Below are 23,203 nucleotides of genomic sequence, written 5' to 3'. Positions count from 1 at the left end.
TATTTTCCACACTGCTGCCTGGATCCCATACAAAGGAAAAATATGGAGCAGGTGGACGTTTGAGGCTCTCTGTCTTTGTCTGGTGTTAGGGATGCTAAGATGTATCCAACTGTAAGATTCCTTTCACTGAACTTTTAAGGAGAAGCTTCTGTAATTATCTGATTTCATGATTTGGGGATTGGGAGAGAGACTAGATGAAGTATGAAACATGAAGTGTTGGAAAGAAAATGAGTGTGTTGTTCTGTGCAGATAATTAGTTCATGTATCAGCCAACTTTCAATAATAGTCCATATTAAATCTTGCTGGACTAAATCTAGCTGCATTTACTAGCCTCAACTGTTAAGTTCAAGACTTACATATGGGCATTTTCCTATGGAGGCAGCAATAAAGTCAGAAAGAAAGACAAATATATTAGATATGAATTTCTGTTTCCTAGGTCTCCAGAAAGCAATAACAGTTTTTTTTCACACGTTTACAATTTTTATTTTAACAAGAGGTATGGAAAACGAGATCAAGCGCCTTTCAGCTTGCTGAAACACTTGTTTCCATGGGTTCAATTCTCCTTAGTACCTCACACAACATAATTGAAAGTTGCCCAGGAACAAGATCAGAACAACGAAACAGAATTCAGGAAGTAAATTCTCCACAGAGGAAAACAAAAACACAAACCATTAAAGATGCCTCATATGACTGAGGTTAAAAACTAATTATTTCATGGAGCTCCATTTCAAAAACAACCAGATGTTCAAAAAGGAACACTAAGTTTATTGTTTCAACCAAAAGTTACAAAGAACGCCCAAAAGGGAGGAGAGAGAAAAATGCACAAATGCCTTTACACAGAGGTGACATGAACAAACTAGTTATAAAAGAAGTTCTATAAAAAGAAACATTTTTTTGTTTGCAGGTCAAAGAGAAATTTAGAAAATCAGTTAATGAATGCTAAGAACATAGGAGCCTCTGCAGCTTTTAGACACAAAGGATGTTGTGTTTCTAGGGCACTGTGTTTCACGAGCCGTACTGTTTGTTAACTGCATGCATTTCACTATGCTTGGTTAATAAAACGGTCAGGTATTTTTTGCTGTTTGTCTACAGATCCACTCAGGTTTGCAAAGTGACATAGTTCCAATTATTGTTTTATGCCAGAATGCTACAAAAACTACAACAGTAATTATCATTTTAGCAAGATTATATTATGAGAAGCAATTTCTAAAAGTTCTATCATCCCCCAAAAATTATCAATGGTGCCCATAAACTCCAGTTCTCAGCCTTGATTGATGACTGTTTCCAAAAGCTGGTGATGGCAGATAGGGCTGGGCAATATATCAATATATTGTCCAAAGCCAGTTTAAAGTTCACATCGTGATAACTTCATAATATTTGACCTGGCAATATATCACGAATCACAATGTGAGGGCTGGTTTTCAACATTGCGCTAACTCACCAGCTAATCATTGCAGTAACTCACCCGCTAAACACTGTGTGCTGGCAGTCTGACAATCCCAGATTATTTGTATTCACTATGACTCATCACCGTAGTCTGGATTGTCCTGAATACCACCATTTGGTAGCCAAGCCCCCAACCAAAGGTCTCATTTGGTTGCATATTGGCTTGCCTGCTGCTGAAAGTGACCATGAGGTTATTGATAATATAATCATTTATACATTTTAGACCCTTAAGTAGCAGCTTTGTGTTGTCGTCCCCCATGCTACTTAAGACCTACATAAAACTGCTGAGTGAGGTGTCATCAACCTGTAGATAGCACCCACCTCTACTTCTCCTTCTCATCAAATTCAGGTAAAGCCATAGGAGTGCTGAGTCAACAACAGGATTCTCTAATGGTCTAGAAGCTGACTAACAAATGTCAGTCCAAACAAGATGGTGGTTTACTTGCCCAGAGTAGTAGCGTTCAACCAACTCTTCCAAAGTCTCAAATTTATAATCTGAGGGTATCATTAGCTGCAGCCTTGACTTTGGAGGCCTAAGCAGCTTCTGTGGCATGACACAACTTTCACAAGTTACAGCTGGTATGCCAGCCGCAGCCCCTTCTGGACAGACAGTCCAATCCAGTTAATGTTATGTTTGCATAATAGTAACAGGTCTTTGCGTAGCTGTTCACTGTACCATGTTGCAGATTATCTAACTTTTCTAACACTGGCTAGAAGCAAAGTCACAGAAGGTATATAGCCACTTAACAACAATTCAAGACTGATTGCGTTAGTCATTTGTCTCCTCTAGATGTCAATGGGAGTCTATTTTTTTTCTTCTGGTCTGTTCAGGATGCGACTTGAAAGAGGTTGCTTGTGTTTTCCTCTGCAGGCCCTTAACTTAATTCATACATTCATGTGTAGGAAAACGGCCATATAGATCATGATGTGCAATATTCCTGTACAAATGTTTTGCTGCTTGTGAAAATGCTCCTCTGGCACCGTAACCAGGTCAACCTGAAAGGGTACAAAAGATTGTGATCTATTGTCAATGGCACTTCCCAGCCAAGGAATTCACACTGCAGACAGTTAAGTATTTATTGTCAAAGATAACACAGTCGCTTCTACATCTCTGTATGTCTATGCACACCAATCTAACAGCTAGGCAGCTATTCCCAGGTCCACACTGTATGGAGCAGTTGCAGCAATGATGGGGCCACTCCCCCTCCACCAGTTTATATACCGTATTTTTCGCTCTATAACACGCACCCGACCATAACACGCACATAGTTTTTAGAGGAAAACAAGAAAAAAAATATTCTAAACGAAACAGTGGATGTATGATTTTTGTGGTTCATGCTGTGGCCACAGACATGTGTTCTGACGTTGAGTTTGGGGTAGCCCAATGCAAAAATCCTGAGGATCCATGTGGATCCATGCTTTGTAACCACGTTTTAAGTGGGGAGGGAAGGAAAAGCACTCAAGGGACAAGGAACAGGCATGGGGTGGGTGGAGAAGGATGCTCTTAATAATGCAGAAGAGGGGTATAAGGGGAGAAGGCTCCTCTCCTCTCCCGCTTTGCTCCTTTAAAGCAAGCAGGCTCTGCTTTTCTCCCTCCTCCCCGCTCATCCCCGGCTTAGCGAGCTGAAAAACTTTGCTGCTATGTAGCAAGCTGAGTGGGGAGGAGAGAGGGACAGAGAGCCTGCTTGCTTTAAAGGAGCCAACCGGACAGGAGCCGCTTACACTCGTGTAAGCGGCTCCTCTCCCACTTTGCTCCTTTAAAGCAAGCAGGCTCTCTGTCCCTCTCCTCCCCCCCCCCACTCAGCGGCTCTTCTCCCGCTTTGCTGTTTCAAAGCGAGCCACGGAGGAGGGAAGGAAAGGGAACCATGGATCCTCTGCTCACGACTGCAGCAGATCCCCCCCGCCACCCGTAGGCATTCCCTCCATAACACGCACAGACATTTCCCCTTACTTTCTAGGAGGAAAAAAGTGAGTGTTATGGTGCAAAAAATACGGTACCTTCACCAGACAGGCTGCGTGCACACAGTCTGAGACTGCACCAGTGTGGAAACTTTCTCACTACATCCCTTTTCAATTCCCTCCTGGTTCTGGGAGACAGTGGTACAGGAAAGGGTGGAGAAGCACCTAGCCTTTCACTTGCCTGACTGCCTCTTTCTCGTCTTCTTCTGAGGCATCCTGTGCTCCAACCTCTAGTTCTAAAGCTTCCCCTGCCTCCAATTCTTGCCTCCTAGCTGGCAGAAGCCTCTACAAAGCACCGCCCCCACTCCTGAGCCAGCCTGCTGCCCCTGGTGCACACTCATCAGAGGCCTGCCAGCCCGACATCTATGATATCACTATGAGACAGATCAGAGCCCATATTTTCCTCTAATAATTACAGTACATAAGTAGGATCTCTCTTGCTTCCCAAAACCTGGGAAGAAAATAACTGAGGACAGCAATGTTCCACAAGTCCTTCCCTGGCACCTGTAGAGTTCCCTTCCACTGTTGAAATTAGGCTTGAAGGAAGCACTCACAGAATAAGACGTGTGTGCTTGGTTGTGGTAGGAGCAGTTGCCCATGACTGTTTATCCAGTTTGCAAATGTGCTCACAGGCTCAAAAATGTTGGCAACCTCTGTGCTAAGTGATCAGGATGTAAAGTACAAGCTCCTAAAGAACAAGGGCACGGCCCTGCAAATTCTGTAATCTTTTTCAGGAGTTGCAGAGAACCCAGAAGAGGTTTGGGTCTCTTGCATGTTGATTTATATGCAAGAAGGACCAACTAACTCACCCTTGAGTGCTGTGGCATGCACAGATTATATGAAGTATGGGTAGGGTCTTCTTTTACCTTGGGCTTCAGAGAAGTTAAACTGTACAAATTGTGCAAATTGCCTCTCAGAGCTCTGCCACCACCTTCCCAAATGTTTGTGGAAATGTTGGGGAAATGGGAAGAAGGCAAGAGAGAAAAGGGGATGGGGGCTAGTGTTAGTGAAGTTGCTCACCTTCCTTGTAGCTTAGGGTAGGGTTCTTCTAAGTTGTTTACTTGCCTTGTTCTTTCTCCACCATGACACATTCATCCCTACCCTCCAGACCCAAAGTTCCTCCTTCAACTTTCCCTGTCTACTCATTTCACTATCTCTCATTACCACTTCTCTTTGGCTTCCCTTGCAATGCTGCCTCAGATGGGTCCTGAGGGTGGACATTCTCCTCCTCATAGGCCCCCCTTTCAGATATACGTACACTGCTGGTCTTGACAGGAGTTTCTGTTGTTGTTCCTTCTTTCCTGCCATATGGCTAGAGACAAAAGTGAGAGTGAAGACTTCCTTAAGAGGCAGGTGCTAAAGGCCATCTTGAGATGCTGCTGCCGTGGACACCTCATGGTGCAGCTGCAGGCAGTACAGATACTACCACAGAGCTTGGCTGCAGCTGAAAGGCTCGCCTAAGGCTCCAACAACAACTAGTCTGTTTCAAGTGAAAAACCAGAGGATTGCTACTTCTGCCACCAAGAGAAAATAAAATGGACCCAAATCTTGAACAAACAAGTGCTCTCTCTTTCTGTGTTCTTTGAAGCAGCACATGCAGTGAAGCAAGATCCCTTCCTTGGGGTAGGAGAGAGGTATCGTTTCATTCCACTTGAGAATGACTGGCTAGTGAGCCAACACAAAATTTATGGACCTCTGAATGAAGATGTGGGTGCACTGATGCAGAAATAAGTTGATTCCAGCTGAGCAGTTGTAATTATGACCAAATAACACCTGTGTAACTGAACACCACAAGTTATGTGATCATGCATATGAACTCTGTAAATGCCTACACTAAACAAAGAGACTTTAAAAAAATATCCATGTAACGGGTCAGGACACGTAAGTCACCACAGAATAACCACTCGCCACCAATCTCCTACAAGGTTATGCTGAAACCAATACTCCAATTTTTATTTGACAAGCATTAACTACAGCTATATTTTTTCCTACACTTCCTCCCTCTCCTATGCCCAACCTCTTTGGCTCTGAAACTTACTTTTTAAAAAATAATAATAATAATTTATCATGTATGTGAAAGCACTTTGCTTTAGAGAAGAGGTGGGGAATCTCAGGTACAGGGGCCAAATGCAACACTCCAGGTCTCTCTATTCAACCCTCAGCATTATCCCCAGATCTCGCTCTTTCTTCGCAGACCCCATACCTCCCAAGTCCTGCTCCAAGTCCTCCTTACGTGCTTTTTCTTGCCTGGAAGTGTCCTTGAACTGAAATAATGCCTCTTCCCTACCTGGATAAAGAAAGGTACATAGAAACATCTTGCTGGAATGTAGCCTACTGTCTAAAGGTAAGCCACATCTGTTGCTCCTCCCAGTTTTGCGGTTCACATCATAAAAATGCAAAATAAAAACAAAATGTATAATAAGTTAAAGTAAAGAGCAAACAGAAAAAAATACTCCAAGGAAATAAAACAATTCCAACCAGAAATATATCTACTACACCGACATGTTAATCAAAAGAAAAGATGGTCCAATAACAGAAAATTCACACTGGCCATACAGGAGACCTAGGTAAATTCCTGCCAAATGCAGATATATTTCATTTTCAAAATCTGTGTGCTGTACTGGTGTTCAACTTTCACTAAGTATATTTGGATTCAAACTCTTACTCAACCACGGAATTCACAGGGCCAATCATAATCTCTCCACCTAACCAATCTCACAGGATCATTCTGAGGAGTTAAAATCAGAAGAGCCATGTATACTGCTCTATGCTCCTTGGAGAAATGGCAGAAAAAATGAATGCCTAATAAAATGTCATCCGGGCTCTCAATGGTATCAATAGGCAATGAACATACATGTTGTGCCATTTCAACATACATGCACAAATAGATGCCATTTCAACCCATCCTACTGTGCTGAAAGATCTTTCCTGGGCCTAACTTGATCAAGTCAAGTCTAATACAAGTTAATGAAAGTGTTAACAAATCATCATCATCACCACCCCTCTATTTCTGATATTTAATCTGTGAATATCAATGCTAATGGCACCAAAATGGAACCATCCATGCATAAGAGCATATAAGGCAGCTTTGCAACATCTCAGAGGTTGCAGGAATTCAAAAACAAACTTAACTAAAAGCAACTCAATAAAGGCTGAGCATGCCAAGTGGTCACAGAATGCTCACTAATAGTTGGGAGTGGATACAGAAAGCCAAGCAGGAGGGGAAATGGAATGGAGCAGTCTGAACAGGAGCATGCCACACTGCAACATTCTGTTGCAAGTCCGTCTTTTACATACCACGTACAGTGGTACCTCTGGATGCGAACGGGATTCGTTCCGGAGCCCCGTTCGCATCCTGAAGTGAACGCAACCCGCGTCCACACGGGTCACGATTTGCCGCTTCCGTGCGTGCTCGCGACGTCATTTTGAGCGTATGCGCGAGCAGTGAAACCCGGAAGTAATGCGCTCCGTTACTTCCAGGTCGCCGCGAAGCGCAACTCGAAAATACTCATCCCGAAGCTACTTCAACCCGAGGTATGACTGTAATGCCAAACATATCCAAGTAGCTAGCCTTATACAGCTAGAACGGGATCACAGACATACAAGCAGGAGGTATGAGTAGGCTTGGGGAAACAACAAGGTGTGAAGAAGTAAAACAAAATTCATGAGGGAAAACTAAAGGAGTAACTGCTCCGCAAGACAGCCCAAGGGGGACTGAGCATGCCATGAAGCCAGAAGACTCAGTGGCCATGAAGTGTTGGCTTTGAGGGTTGGGTAGAAAAACAAAGGGTGAGAGGGAATGGGATATAGTAGCAGAAGGCATGGCTGAATAGGACACTGAATAGGAGCATTCCACATTTTACTGCCACTCCCACTTGTAAGACACATTAATAAACCTGCAAACCTACAACTGAAATTCAATGCAACAGCCATCACTTTTCTGTAAACTGCAATTATTTCCCCATTCCCCTGTTAGCACATAGTCATTGATTCAGATAATGTAACTTGAGACTGCTTTGCACATGCAAAAAGTCTGAACAATATTCTAGGTAGCAATAACCATGACTTCTTGGCCAATGTTTTTAATAATGATGAAAGAAATGTTTTAGTAGAAGTGAAAACTGCTGACTAAGAAAGCAGAGCATAAACAGTAATTAAAAGACAACATTTTTGAAAACGTGATTAAGAAATGTGAATTGTTTAAAGAAGTCTGCCCCAAGGTTTTTCAAGGCGAGGTAGAGATAACCACTGTGGTATCCACTGAACAAATCCAAGTTAAATTAATATTTAACTAACAGTAAAGCAGCAAGCAGAAATAAACCAGGTTCTTAACAAGCAGTAGTTGTCCAATATGACGTATCTCTTCTGAGCATTTTAAAATATCCTCTCATGTTATCTCTAAGACAAAGAGCTAGAAAAAATAAAAAGTGAATTATCAGGATTGCAGCAAAAGCCCCCACACTACTGAATTTATGCCTTCAGACCTCCATTTCTGGGTAGCTATAAAAAAAATTAAGCATTACACCGTTTTATTGCACAAATCATGCAGTGCACTCTTTAGATGCATACCACTTCAAGTATAACTGTCAAATTATTCCATCAGTCATGGATACTTTAGCTGAGATTCCTGCATTGCAGGGGGTTCAACTAGATGACCCCCAGGGTCCCTTCCAACTCTACAATTCTATGATTCAAAAACTATGTGATCCTCTTATCCTGCATTGTACAAGGGACACTTAATATTTCCGTGATGGATTAGCATTACACATCAGCATTTCCCCCCTAACATCTTAGATATAGCATTTTACCATTATTATAATATTTGTGTTCCATAATGGGAACTAAGTAGTTTAACTCTTAGCCTCTTCTGAAAAGCACTTTAGAAACCATTGTAAAATTGGAATGCAGAAAGGTTTGCCCTTCATAATATACTAACAAGTCCAGAAAACTGCTGTCTAGTGGTATTTAGCTGATCCAACAAATACTTGATGGGTTTGTAAGTTTACAATCCTATTACCATATAAAATACACATCTCAACCTCTTCATAATCACGCAAGCCACAGTATATGAAAGTGTCGATTACACACTATGCTGCCACAAACATGTTAATCACACTCTGCTGAAACAGTTTACGTAAGCTCTCGTCTTATTCAAGTATCTTTAAGTAACATCCAAGGAATCCATTTCTTTTGGGGGAAATTCCTGATTAGGTTGATATCAGTTAAAGTCTACAGTAACATAACTGCAGGGGCAGGGAAAAGAATGGTCCCAGATTTAGGGCCTAATGAAGGTCAATACGATCCTCAACAATATGTTCCTTACAGAAGTTGCTCTGCATCTTTTAGAAACATTTGCTGGCAAAAGAAATACTGAAATTGAGATGTATAATGGGACAACATTCTAAAAACTGTGCTTCTTTGGAAATATGCTATTAGCAGCAATGTCATTTGCTCCAACAATGTCATTTGCAGATTTAAGTATATAGACTCCAAAGAGAACCTATATTACAAGTATGAACCTATATTACAAGTAGATTTACAGAAGGTCAAAAACTCAGCTGAAACTCATCTTCTTTATTTTTTAAAAAATAATATTTATTGAAAAAAGGATTTTTTAAAAAGTTTTTATACAAAAAAAAGAAAAAGATCAAAATAAAAAGTAAAAATGAAACCATCATTTTCGTATTCTCTACTTTCAATACCTTCTTTTCTTGACCTCCTCCTCCTCCCTTTTCCTGTATCCTGTTTTATAACAATAACAGCAAATCCTTTCCATAATTCATAGTATTCTATCATAACATTACCTTAATCTGATATCATATTATCTTATAAAAAACCTTAAGGTTTAAAACTTAAATCTTGATTTTTGTCAACTTCTCCTAAACCCTAATCTTCTTGCCTAATTCGAAACTCATCTTCTTTAAGCAATTCTTCTCAAAGCCCAGAAAAACTGACTTTTTTCTGTTACACTTATATTTTTCCTTCCTCAGAGACGCATTCTCCAACAACTGCTGCTGGCAAAAGACACAGATGTTGGTGAGACTTTCTTATGAGCACCACCACAATAAACCAGAATGAAAACAATCCAAACATTACTTATAGCCCATGTGAACCAAAAGGCATCAATACAGAATTGTTCATACTTTATTTGCTAAATATTCTGACACTTTCAGCAGAACAGAGGAAGGCTGGCTATGACTTCTTTTACTGTTTCTGCCAAAAGCCAACACACTATCATGGGTAAGCAGTACATAAAAAAGCAAACAAAGGCATATGGCGATATTTATAACCAAGCTGAATTATAAAAATCTTCTGCGCTAAGGGATGCATTAGCTTTTTGTCCATAAGCTGTTTAACTCTTTGCTATGAATGCCTTCTCCAGAAATGGGAGGAATGCCAAAGCAGGTCACCCTCAAAGTTAGTGAGTTAAAAGCAACCTACTGGAAACACAAATAAACTAACACTTTTTTATAACTGGCTTAGTTCACAAGGTTGGCTGTTGTGATGACAGGCTACATTGATTTCTTATTGATAAAGTTAAGTTTGCTGATCACACTCTTGAATGTAAGTACTATCTCAGAACCACAGCTAAAACAATGGCATCATGGCAAAGTAATAAACCAAGGATTAAAGTACACTGACAGCAACATAAAACTGGCCACTATGAATCAAGCATCAAGATAATGAGTGCTATGCACATCAAGTAGTTTTTTAAATGAAGATATTGTCACCCCAGGGCCTCTAGCGACAAGGAGAAGCAGCCTACAGCATTGGCAATCTAAAACTGTCATGTAGCATTTTCTTTTTAAAGATGAGCATATATGGTTATTAACAGAAGCAAATATAAAACTATCAACCAGGCACTATCCCTGCACAAGACTCACATAAATTAACTGAAGTTGAACTCAAGATCATCTATGTTCCTGCATTCTTACTCCTTTGAATGAGACAGCATTCCTGGTGGATTGTGCTCTATATGTTCACTATTTTCATGGCAAAGTTCATTTAAGCTTGTAATTCAACACTTTCCTGTTCACTTGTGGTGAGCAAAAACTGCCCAAAGAAAATCAGGAGCCTCCTACAATTTTGAGAAGACAAAGACAGACATGGGCAAAGCCTCCATAATGTAACCAGTTAACTTGGGGATACATTATGGAGGCTGCCAATTGGGATTGTTCACCTCCTAACTACAAGGCTGAATTAACAATATTCAAAGATTGCAAAACACTGGAAACATTAAGATAGCTAATTTCTCAACCCATAGCTATGTCTTCAACAAATCACTCTGTATAATTCAGTTATCTACTTGACAAGTGGCCATTTTGACAGCACAACTACAGTTGATAACATGTATGACAGATAGCTAAATAAGTATGATCCTAAGCACTCTTTGAAGTAATTGCCACAGACCATCACCCTTTGTGCATACAAGTTATCTGCATGCATGCATGCTTCTTAAGAGTGGAAATTTTTATGGTTTTAATCTTATGGTGAATACTTAGTTTGCACTTTCAAGAGCTGAAACAGTTTAACTGAAACAATTGATAAAGGAAATAACCAAGGGTTTCATGCATTCATTTCCCTTCATTCTGTTAATATATTTCACACAGCTACATTACTCTGCACAATACTGAACTCAAATTTATTCATAGTTCAGGATTGTGCACAGCCATGTAAAGCCAACAGCATGAGGTGTTTAACAACTGGCAAGTGTAAAACTGAAAATGTTACTCTCATTCCTGATATTCAGAAGCAGTCTTGGGATTTCATACAGTCTGCCAGTCACTGCTTCAGTTAAAAAGAAACCAACAGGTTGAGTGGGAGCTGGCTGACAAAGTGCCTACACCATTTGCATTTTAAAAGGGCCCTTTTCTTCTCTTCTAAAGTACTCCTGCCAGTCCAACAGGGGGCAAAAGTTTACATTTTGAGCACAAGCATATTAGAAGACCTCAGAGATTGAATGTGGCAAAAGAGGGAAAAAAGGAATTTATAGTAGCAGGGTATATTCTCTCACCTAACTCTGAAGGAAAACCTACCACTGTCTTCATTCTATACTAAGGCTCTGAGAAATACAACAGCACTTAAGCCACTGACATGCAGAGGAACTTTGCTCAGCTTTTAACACTCCCTGCCAACTACTATTTAACATGCTGCATATTTATATTTTATTTTTTTTTTAAAAATTATTGCCTCATTTCCCCCCGCAAATGTTATTCCAAGAAAAAGAAACCAGCATCACAGAAAAAAACTAATGTTAAGTACACAGAAAACACTCCATAATTTTTATCCACTTCTTCCTTTGAAGCAAACAAAATGATAAATGCTAATAAGCAACTGTCAGAGAAAAAATGTGATTCAGGTAGTTTTCTAATTACCCCATGTTTAGCTCAGAGCACAAAGCATAGACTTTGAAGCAAAAAGGCACCTTTCTAAAGCTGTCTGAGTTAAAAAAAAACCAAAAACCACAAACCAGTCTGACCAAAGCTAGGAAACTCATTGTTTCTCTCTCATTTCTTTCCATCAATCTGCAGTCAAAAAGAACAAAGCGAAGAAATAAAAAACCCGACACTCTTGGTTGCCATTTGAAAGGATGAAGCAGGCATTCTGAAAGCATCTGGTTTCGAGGCTCTTACTGGAGTGGTGTCACTGCTTTGCTTTTCCAGACTGTATGGTAGACCTGGGACAAATCCAAAAGATTGTATTTCTAAACATTTCTTTCAGGGTGGAGAAGCAGGCGAGGCAAGGCAACATTCCTGACCGTGCAAGTCTTAGGTTCTAGGCACCGCAGGTGAAGTCAGGCAGACTGATCATGTCTATTCTTCACCTTTTCAAAACGCCATTGGGGGAAAATATACACTGAGACTGATTTTCTTACAGGCGCTACCACAGTATATTACGTCTTCCAGTGGGAAAGGTCACCAGGCCACGTTCATTAACATGGAAAACAAACCTCATGTTTCCAGGCTGCAAGAGTATTTGGACATTTGATGCTTTCATTCTTATTCTTTTCACATATTAAGGTTTCTTTTTAATCTAAAAAACAACTCTTTCAGCACACGATCAGGAAGAAAGGTCTTTGAATTTCTTTATTTTAAATTAGTGTCTACAACCAACACCACCATTTGATTAAAACAAAAAGTTCTGCATTTTGTGCCTGCCATGAACAAAGTATGCAAATCGAGGAAGGGCGGAGAGGAGAACATACACATGCCGTATCATGCAACAGTTCCAAAACAGGTACAATGCAAGTCTCCGTGTAATAAATAATATGAACTAAACACACACACGCACACATGGAGGCCAGCGTGGAAAAAGCAGCCAAGAATCCGTGCAGGTGGTGGGGGGTGGGGAGGAGAAAGAACCCTCAGCTGAAATCCGGGTTTTTTGTATTTTTAAAAAAGAAAAGGAATCAAGTGAGAATGGCGTCGGCAGGTAAGAGACGGGCGGACCGGGCAACAACCCCTCCCCCCTCTTGCACGCACAACTCCATTAACCGAGAGTGGATCGGGTCCAAAAGGTTTCTTCTCCCCGAGGAGGGCAAGTTGCCGCTGTGGGAGCGGAGGAAGAATCCCAGGGCAACAAGGAGAAAGAAGGCGCTTCTGCCCCAGGGATCGAGGTTGATCCCGCCGAAAGCAGCGGCGCATTCAGAGCAACTCACCTCGAAGGAAGCTTTCGGGCTCGGTGGGCAACGGGGGGAGCGGTAAGGTATTTTTATTTCAGCAAAGGCAAGTCTTCCCCCGCGCTACTCAACAGGCGGCGGGTGACCGGCAAGACCGTGAGACGCCGAAGAAACTACTCACCACACGCGCCCGGGGCGCCGCCACCCGCATGCTGCCTCGCTCCGACCCGCCAACTAGCCGCTGGCGCCGGGCTTCGCCACCGTCTCCCTCTCTCTCTTTCTTTCTCCGTGAACACGCGCGCGCGCGCGCTCTCTCTCTCTCTCACACACACCGGCAGCTCCCGGAGCCCCTCCGCTCCCTTCCCTCGCACGAGCTCCCGCCCAGTCCGCGCGCGCCCGCCTGAAGAGCCGCCAGCACAGCCAACCCGCCTCAGCAGGCCCTCGCCGCGCGTGCCCAGAGCCAGCTAACCAACCAACCAACCAGCCAGCCCGCCCGCAGAGCCCAGGAGTGCCTCGCGCCCGCCCGCCCGCCGACCCCTCCTCCTCCTCCTCGCGCGCCCCTGACACCCCCCACCTACCCCCCATTGGACTGCTGCGCCTCTTTCTCTTCGCGCGCCCCCACCCCGCCGCCGCCTCACCGTCCCTCCGCGTTCCTCGCAGCTCTCCTCGCGCAACCGACTACGACCACTCGGTTCACCTCGACCTCCTCCTCTCTCCCCCCCCCACCTCCCATTCACACGCAAACACATTTTGCACGCAGCCTTTCTCCAGCTAACGCCGAGTTAATGTGCAAAGAGAGTTGATGTGCCCCGACACTCTTCTTCACTATGCGCCCCCCTCCCACCCGCGTCAAAATTCTCCAGGTTCCTCACAGAAACTCACCACTCATGGGGTCGTGCCCCTAGAATTCCTCGCTCGCCCGACTATCCTGTGCTTTTCTTGCGAGGAAGACCCGCGGGGTTGACTTCCGAGTAAACCTTCTTGGAATAGAATCCGGCTCCCCCAGTGTAGAGATTATGCACGCACACTCCAGGAGACACTTCGCGCCGTCTCGCTCTCCTTCACCATTTGTCGGCTTCCTCTCTCGAAAGCCGCTTCACCCTCTGCCACAGAATCTTCCACAGAATCGACACCATTAAAGCTCCGCAGCAGCTACTTCCCGCCTCCAGAAGATCCCGGTTTCAGCTGTGTATCCCCCACCACCACCTCACCCGTCTTTCAGATAATTCTTCCTGTTGCAACCCTCTGCTCAGCTCCCGCGCTTTCCGCCTATTTTATTTCGTGCGGACCCTGATGTCCTCCCGCCCCTCACCCGTACGGAAGAGATTGGGAGGGGGTTGTTTACACCGTGAGGGTCAGGTATCGCGCACAACTGCCCCGGGATTGTTGAGCGAGGCAAACTCTCCTGTACATTTGCAAAAGTGCTGTCGTAGTCAAATGATCTCCGCCTCCCTCTCCCCACCCGCCTCCTATATTGAGTCATGTCATCTTAGTCAGAATAGGTGTGAACTGCTCTGGGGCCCCAGGGCTAAAGGTTAGCAAATCTGAAAGAGGCCGGACTCAGACACACCCGACACCACCTTTTTCTTGAGCTTGGACTCAGCAACTCCACCTCCTTATTCGCGAGACCGGCTGGAGGCGGAGCTGCTTCCCCACTGGTCTTTGCCTGAACTCTCCAGCCCCGCCTGCACAACCCTCTCCAGCAGAGCCAGGTAAGGAAGTACGGTAGGTAAGTCGGCAACCCTCTTCGTCAAGGTTCCTGGGGAAGGGGAAAGTTTCCCTGAAAATGTTCTTTACCATATCGTACAAGCTTCTCAGTGTACTGTCTATTCTCTTCTCCGCCCCCCTTCCCACTGCCACCATATTGGGATGTGCAAATAAATAATTAAAACATCCATCATTAATGAAAATTGCACTGTTGTGCATTTTTAACCAGTCTTTTTTTTAAAAAAAAATATCTAAGCCTCTCAACTTGTGTTATACACTTCCATTCTTGTTGGGGCATGTCTAGCCTTGAGGCCAAAAGATCTTGGCAGGCATACACTTGGAGAGCCACATCTTAAACTGCCTTTGAAATGAAAGAGCTGGAGACGACAAGAAAAAAGAGAGGGATGGAGACAAGTAAGAAGAAGCAGAATTTGAGCAGCAGCAGCTTATAATAATATTATAATTATAATTATAATTATAATAATTTATTATTTATATCCCGCCCGTCTGGCTGAGTTTCCCCAGCTTGAAAGCAAAATAAAATATGGACCAACCAATCCTATGGGTCCACTTATGCTGCCACAATCTCAGTGTGATTTAGCTGATATCCTATATACACCCAGTAAAATATCATCAAACAGTTCTTCTTTGGCGATCACTCGGAGCTGAGTAAGATTGTCTTTTCCATGAACATAGAAGTGAGTCTGTAAGTGAGTCTTCCATGAACATAGAAGTGAGTCTCTTAACAGTGAGTCTGTAAGGGACTGTAGAGGCCAATTCTGGATTCCACAGTGGGGACATAGGTTTCCGGACAGGAGTTGATCAAGGTGAGGGTTTGCCAAACGTGCCTTCCTCTTAATACGTTTCTCCCTTTCGTCATGAGTTTGAGCGTCTTCAAAGCCCATGACACCTTTGGTAAAGGCTGTTCTCCAATTGAAGTGCTCGCAGGCCAGTGTTTCCCAATTGTCAGTGTTTATACTACATTTTTATAGATTTGCCTTGAGAGAGTCTTTAAACCTCTTTTGTTGACCCACCAGCATTACACTTTCCATTTTAAAGTTCGGAATAGAGTAGTTGCTTTCAAAGACGATAATCAGGCATCTGCGTAACGTGACCAGTCCAACAAAGTTGATGTTGAAGAATCATTGATTTGACACTGGTGATCTTTGCTTCTTTCAGTACACTGGCATTATATATCACTTGTCTTCCCAAGTGATATGTAAAAAGACACTGGTGATCTTTGCTTCTTTCAGTACACTGGCATTATATATCACTTGTCTTCCCAAGTGATATGTAAAAATTTTCAGAGACACTGTTGATGGAATCTTTCAAGGAGTTGGAGATGGCGTTTATAAGTGGCCCTTGTTTCACAAGCATACAATATGGTTGGTAGTACAATAGCATTTTGGTATTAAACAAGCAATTTAGTTTCCCTGCCATTGTCTTGGCTGCATTCGCAGAGCTCAGGCAGTGCTGAATTTCAGCATCAATGTTGGCCATTGTGGAAAGATAGCTGCCCAGGTAGGAGAAGTGATCAACATTTTCCAATGTTACACCATTAAATTGGATTTGTGACACTGCAGAGGGGTTGTTTTGTGCTTGTTGGTGCAACACTTTGGTTTTTTGGATGTTGAGCAATAGGCCAAGCTTTTGGTAAGCTTCTGTGAAGCTATTTAGGATGGTTTGGAGGTCATCCTCTTGAGTGTGCACACACTATGTTGTCATCAGCATGCTGAAGCTCTATGACAGAAGTTATGGTAACCTTACTCTTTGCTTTCAGTCTACTCAAGTTAAAGAGCTTTCCATCTGTTTGATATATGATTTCTACCCTAGTGGGGAATTTCCCTTCAACAGTGCAACTATGCCAGCTACGCCCCCAAACATCAATAGCAGCGTCATTACTAATTCCCACTAATTGCTGGGTGAACACAGCAAAATGCTCCTGCCCAGCAGGACAGCAGAGAGGGGGCCAATACATGCAACAGGGTACATCTTGTCACAGTGTACTACCATAAGCACCATAAACATTACTTTCAAATGTGGCACACCCAGTAAAGGCACAAATACCCAGGTCCTAGGCTGTTCATCAATTCAAGTCCCAACGGGTAAAGGCATGTGCTTAGATTACATGCAGGGAACACAAACAAGCAATGGGAAAGCTGTAGGAAGCAACCCAGACAACACACACACACACACATACCCAATGCACCAATCAGAGTCCCAACTGGGAAATTGCACACTTATCAATGAATGGATCCTTTTGCAAGTGCAGATGAGAGAGCAAGAAAGATAACAGAAGTGAAGCCAAAGGGACAAGCCCCAGGAAAAGCAAATACTGTAGAGTGTTTGGCCAGCCTTGGCTTCAATGGGAATGGGGTGCCTGGGATGGGTGGTGACCAGCCCTCCATGCCTACTACATTTATGGTGTGAGCTTCATTAACTACAAACACCAAAATATAGGATTCCCACAAAACCTTCTGTAGGGTTTTGTAGTCATTTTGTAGAGTTTTGTAGGCAAACTCCATGTTATGTAGGGCCCCTCAAACTGAGCAATTGATACGTCAAACCAGGGTTTGTAGTTAATGAAGCTCACACTCTCTCAAGCAACACCATCAACATGACCCTGTACTATGTTCTCTCCACCATACCCTCTCCCCTCGATCCTCTCATTGGCAGTGAGGACAGAGAAAAGATGGAGGCCAGCCTGAACTATACTGAGCACTGCTTCAGCAGGTTTGTAGTTAATGAAGCTTGTGGTGTGAACTCTGTCATCCTGCCTGTGGAGCTTTAGGGCCAGCAGGGAGTTTCATCTCAGCACAGCATCAGTGCTTGTGTCCCCCTCTGTAATAGTGCTTGCCAAATGTTTTCCCCCATGGACCACTTGGAACATTGCTGAATGTCTCAGCAGACCACTGAATTGTTTTTTCTGCCTGCTGTAGCAATTGTAATGTGCTGTGCTAGATGCTGTATGATTTTTAATTGTATTTTATCGCATCTTTTATTTCTTACATATCATATTTTATTACGTTACATACTGTAATACAATAAAATACAATATAAGTAACAAGAGAGGCAATTAAAATACAATTTAAAATCAATATGAATACTTAATGCAATGCATGTGCATACTGTGGATCACCTGAACTGAGCTTGTGAACCACTGATGGTCAGTTTGGGAATCCCTGTTCTATGGGATACATTGATGCTGAGGGGAGGAAGTATTGCTTCAGCAATGGAGTTTGGCCAAGACATTGTTGACACATATGGCAAGGGAAGCGGGACAGACACCTGCAGCATTTCTGCTTTGGATTTCCCCCATACCTGTGTGAGATGCTTTGTTCTTAGGTTTATTTCCCAGGTTGGCAGCATGGCGGGTTGTGCTCTCTTTTGAGGTTCTGTTTTATTACAATACCTCCTCTGGAGTTATCAGAGGGCTGGGGTGAGAGTGGAATCAGGAATTGTGGGATGCAAAGGATTCAGCATATGTCTGCTTCCCCTTTCTTTCTTTTTTTTTAATTTTTTTTATTTTCAATGCAGAATCATAACAAAAATTACAACCATTGAATCCAAAATAATACTATACAAAAAAAGGAACATACAAAAAAAACGGAAAAGAAAAAGGAAAACAAGACAAAACAAAGGAAACAGAACTAAACTAAACATAAACGAAAATGCACACATCTACAGAAAAAAACCATATCATTACGTACATAAAAACGTATTGACTTCCTTCCTTTGTTCTAAGACCTCAAAAAATTTACTCTTACTATATTGTTGTGTCTAATTAGATTACTTCCACCTTTGTACTTTTTAAAAAAAACACCATTTTTCTTTTTCTTTAACCCTGTAAAGCATCATTCATTACATACCAATATACTTACTCGAGAACAATGTTTTTTCATATACTCTTTAGCACAACCCCATTTTTTTAATAATTTCTGGTCCGATTGTCCCCTTATGTATGCTGTGAGTCTTGCCAGATTTATGTATTCACAAAATTTAATTTGCCAATCTTTCACTGATGGAATTTTTCTCCCTTTCCAGTTTTTTGCTATAAGCATCCTGGCAGCTGTTGTTGCATAAAGGAATACTTTCCTTTGATTTTCGGGAATATCATTTGTAATTAAACCTAAAAGGAATGCCTCCGGTTTTTTACTGAAAGATATTTTAAACATCTTTTTGAGTTCTTCATAGATTTCATTCCATAATTGTTTAATAGGTCGGCATTCCCACCACATGTGAAACATTGTTCCTATTTCTTTTTTACATCTCCAACAGGTATTCGATTTTAATTTATAAATTTTAGCCAATTTTACCGGAGTTAAGTACCATCGGTGCACCATTTTCATAAAATTTTCTCTTATTGTAAAACATGCCGTGAATTTAATATCTTTCCATAATTTCTCCCATTGTTCCAGCCGAATTACATATCCTATATCACATGCCCATTTAATCATAACTTCTTTTACTTCTTCATCCTTTAATTCCCATTCTAATAATAAATTATACATTTTAGATATATTCTTTTTTGAGTTTTGTAATAATACTTTTTGTAGTTTTGATTCTTCTTTTTCAAATCCAATTACTTTATCCTGGTTGAATATTTGTGCAATTTGGTGATATTGTAGCCATGTGGTACAGTATTGGGTCACCTCTTCGTATGGTCTTAGTTTTAATTGGCCCTGTTCTTCCTTTAGGAGCTGCTGGTATGTTGCCATTCTTCCTATAGTATTTTTCTTTTTAACCGAAACTACTTCTAGCGGTGAGACCCACCATGGGGTTTTCGGTTCTAACAACCTTCTATGTCTCACCCAGACCTTGTATAATGCATTTCTAATTACATGGCTTAGAAATTCTTTATGTACTGCCACTTTGTTATAAATTAGATAGGCATGCCAACCATATCTGTTGTTCCATCCCTCCAGATCCAAAATGCTTCTCCCTTTCATGATCCATTCATGTTCCTATGTCCATTTTGTCCCTCCACTGGTGAAGTGCTAGTATTTCCACAACATTAAATGGGCATATCTCCTGCGGCAGAGGTACGGTATATCCAGAGATATGCCATTTTAGTTAGGGTTTCCATACATCCTGGACATTACCGTGATTTCAAAGGTGGAATTGACATCCAGGGGGGATTTCTGAAAGGTGGTGTAAAAAAAACAAAAGGTCAGCAACTTTGGGGTGTCCTGGTTTTTACTTTCTGAAGTATGGCAACCCTAGTTAGTGCAGTTTCTGCCATATCCTAAAGCTCCCCTAGCCACTGGATCTGCAGCATAGTATTGTACTCTGAGGCTACAGCCCTAAACATGTTGGGAATAAGTATCACTTAACTCAGCAGAACTTTCCTCAAATTACGGGTAGATGTGTATTGGATTGTGTGCTAATGTTCCATTCACCCGCTAAACCTCTATGATCTCTACCATGATTATTTCATACAATCATACAATCATTGTGTTGGAAGGGAATCCACAGGTCATCTAGTTCAACCCTCTGGAATGCAGGAATCGCAACACACAGCCCCCCCCCCAATTCAATTTGAAACTATACATCACCCTGCTTAGCTTTGCAATATGCTAGCATTTTAGGAACCTTAATTTATCTCTTTCCTAGTTTACCTAAATCAAGCCCTGAGGGTCATCATGGGGCAACCTTGCTAAGTAGGTCGGAATCTGACCAGTGCATTTGTGGTACACCATAGGAATCATAGTTACAGATAGGTAGCCGTGTTGGTCTGCCATAGTCAAAATAAAAAAATCCCTTCCAGTAGCACCTTAAAGACCAACTAAGTTAGTTCTTGGTATGAGCTTTCGTGTGCATGCACACTTCTTCAGATACACTGAAACAGAAGTTGCCAGATCCTTCTATATAGTGGTAAATAGGAATCATATTTACACTACCTTGAGTTCCGTGATGGTAGAGAAGTGGTATATGAATAAAACAAATGGTCTTATATCAGCCCCACTGCAAAACTCAACCCTTTAATCATAAATTACATCTGGGATGTTTGTGTTGTTCAGAAATGTTTGGTTATGTGTCTGTTGATTTTAATGGCTATTTTTAAACATCTGTTTATTTCTAAACATTTTATTGTTTGTCGGGTTTGATTTACATGTTGGGGGAGGGAAGTAAATTACTGTTTTTCTTTGCATTCTCTTTACATATTAATTATATTTGTCTTTCCTCAGCAGTCTTTTATTAAAGACTGGAGACCTCTGTTTCTCACATAGGAACACAGGAAGCTGCATTGTACCAAGTCAGACTGTTGATCAATCTAGCTCACTGACTGACAGTGGCTCTCCATGGTTAAGGGCAGGGGACTTTCCCAGCCCTACTGGGGATTGAACTTTAGACCATTTGCATGCGAAGCACATGCTCCTACACTAATTTTACAGCCATTTCCCCAATCCTTCTTGACTCCCCTTCCGTAGAATTTGTTCCATACCCAACATTTAAATAATGCCTTTGTGACATGTTTTTTCCTGTTCTTCTAAGGGATGATCTGAACAGCACCAAGTATTCAATGTTTTGCATGCACCATCAATTTCCGCAATGTAATTGTGATTTTCTTTTTATTAGCATAGTCTGCAGATAGTTGCAAGTAGGGTGGGAGCTAGCCCTTTGAAGCCCTAGATACACAAAATGAGTAACTCATCTTCCAGTATCAGTGGCAGCAAAGAACCAGGTCCTTATCAATGTTTTCTAGCCCCCTCCCAGAAACCAAAGACTCCAGATAACAAGACTTAGGTGCCTTGGAAGGGAATTGGCTGTGTCTGGATGTCAAGGACTGTGTGTTCTATGGTGAAGTGAATAGTGGGGAACAAGGAGAAAAGAATGTTGGATGCACTAGTCACTGAATAACCATCTTAACATGAAACATATACTGTACAAATATATACTGCACAATATCAAGTACAGTATAGACAATCAGCCTGGCCACACAACCAAGTATTAATCCAATCTCATATTTCTAAATCTTGAATTTCAAAAATGTCTAATTACTGCCTGTATGAGCTGTTGCTTCATCCAGGGTCTTCCAGCTTTACCACTTATTGGTATATCATCCTAATTTTCACTATAACTTAAAGCATTTACAGGGCAGCTAGGTTACACTGATGATCCACCAATGTTTGCCAGTGGTAAGCATGTAAAGTGTGAAGGGGGGTGTGTAAACAGATATAGGAAAGTAGTAAAATACTTTATATCAAACTGGTCCATCTAGTTCCCTGTTGTCCAAACCAGCCTTTCCTAACCTGGTACCCTCCAGATGTTTTGGATTGTAACTCAAATCAGCCCAAGCCTGTCTTGGCTGGGTCTGATATAAATTGTAGTCCAAAACATTTGGAAGGCACCAGGTTGGGGAAGGTTTGTCTACACAAACTAGCAGAAACTGTTCGGGATTTCAGGCAGGGGTCTTTCCCAGCCCTATCTGGGAATGCCAGGAATTAAACCTAGAACCTTCTGCATATAATGCCTGTATTCTAGCCACTGACAAGTTGGGCATGCTAGAAAAATGTGGCTTTAAAACACATTCAAAGCATGTTTTTCCTGCAGAGAATTCTAGGTACTGGGTTGCTGCGAATAACCATTGCGTGTGAACGAATTAAATTAGTTTATTTGTGGATAAAGGTGATCCAGTTGACACAGTATACTTGGGTTTTCAAAGTACTTTTGCAAGATCTCTTACTGAAGACTTCAAAAAGATAAAATGTGACAGAGAAGGACCAGCAGTTGGTTAAAAACTATAAAACACAGAGTAGGTATAATTGATATAAAAAATAAGCATATGTTCCTTAAAGCCACTTTTCACAGCATGTAGGCTCCTGTTCCACCAGTGTCTGCCATGGTTGACATATAGACTGCATACACACTATACCTTTAAAGTCCATCTTTAAAGCACACCTCCCCCCTTCAAGAATTCTGGCCGCTAGAGTTCATTCCTTACAAATTGAAAGTTGTGATACTTTAGCCATCACAACCGAAATATCCCAACACTATTTGTGAAGTGAGATTTCCCTTACCCTTTGTTTGGACAACACTTTCAGAAATCTTTGTTTTAGCTACAACATGAGCATCAGGGCACAAGGCCTTGTCATCTAGAAGCAGCTTCTCATATTGTTACTTTCCTGTGAGGAAGGGCTGGGAAGGATTCCCTGTCTGAAATGCTGGAGAGCTGCTGCCAGTCAATGTAGACAATACTGAGCTAGATGGAGATAGTACTGTAGCATAGATGGTACTGAGCATTAGAAGTCAGGTCCCTGTGTTCCCATATGGAAATAATCCCTCCCTCCCTCTCACTAAACACAGAAGTTTATTGGAATGCATTGAAGTACTATTTAACTGTTTTTCAGGCCAGGAGTGCAGTAGTGGGAATACTGTTGCATGCAACAGCATGATCAATGTATTTGTGGTGCACACAAACACAACACTCAGCAACAGCCTTTGCAGCACTTTATACCAGCAGAGGACAAT

At 42.0% G+C, this 23,203-nt stretch overlaps 2 protein-coding genes across 13 annotated transcripts in view; one reads left to right on the top strand and one right to left on the bottom strand.

The window, feature by feature from the left end:
- Positions 1–14,489, bottom strand: part of PTPRF (protein tyrosine phosphatase receptor type F) — a 478,572-nt gene extending 464,083 nt beyond the window's left edge. For 5 of the 12 annotated variants that reach the window (XM_081195235.1, XM_081195237.1, XM_081195236.1 and 2 more), the window contains exon 1: positions 13,206–13,391. The gene's annotated coding sequence lies outside the window, so the exon portion shown is untranslated. Of the gene's footprint in view, positions 1–13,205; positions 13,393–13,906 lie in introns of those variants that run through there. The other 7 variants (XM_081195228.1, XM_081195234.1, XM_081195238.1 and 4 more) reach the window with 3 other exon arrangements.
- A 2,844-nt stretch (positions 14,490–17,333) lies between these two features.
- The window catches only part of HYI (hydroxypyruvate isomerase (putative)), a 150,363-nt gene continuing 144,493 nt past the window's right edge, over positions 17,334–23,203 (top strand). Inside the window, exon 1 of the mRNA XM_081195251.1 lies at positions 17,334–17,464. Within this exon, the coding sequence (XP_081051377.1) occupies positions 17,349–17,464 (116 nt within the window). The 5' untranslated portion in view covers positions 17,334–17,348. The remainder of the gene's footprint in view (positions 17,465–23,203) is intronic.

Source organism: Podarcis bocagei, assembly GCF_964188305.1.
Source record: "Podarcis bocagei genome assembly, chromosome: 5".
In the NCBI taxonomy this organism is placed as follows: Eukaryota; Metazoa; Chordata; class Lepidosauria; order Squamata; family Lacertidae; genus Podarcis; species Podarcis bocagei.
Note: the sequence above shows the minus strand (reverse complement) of the source record. Positions and strands in the feature narration are given on the sequence as shown.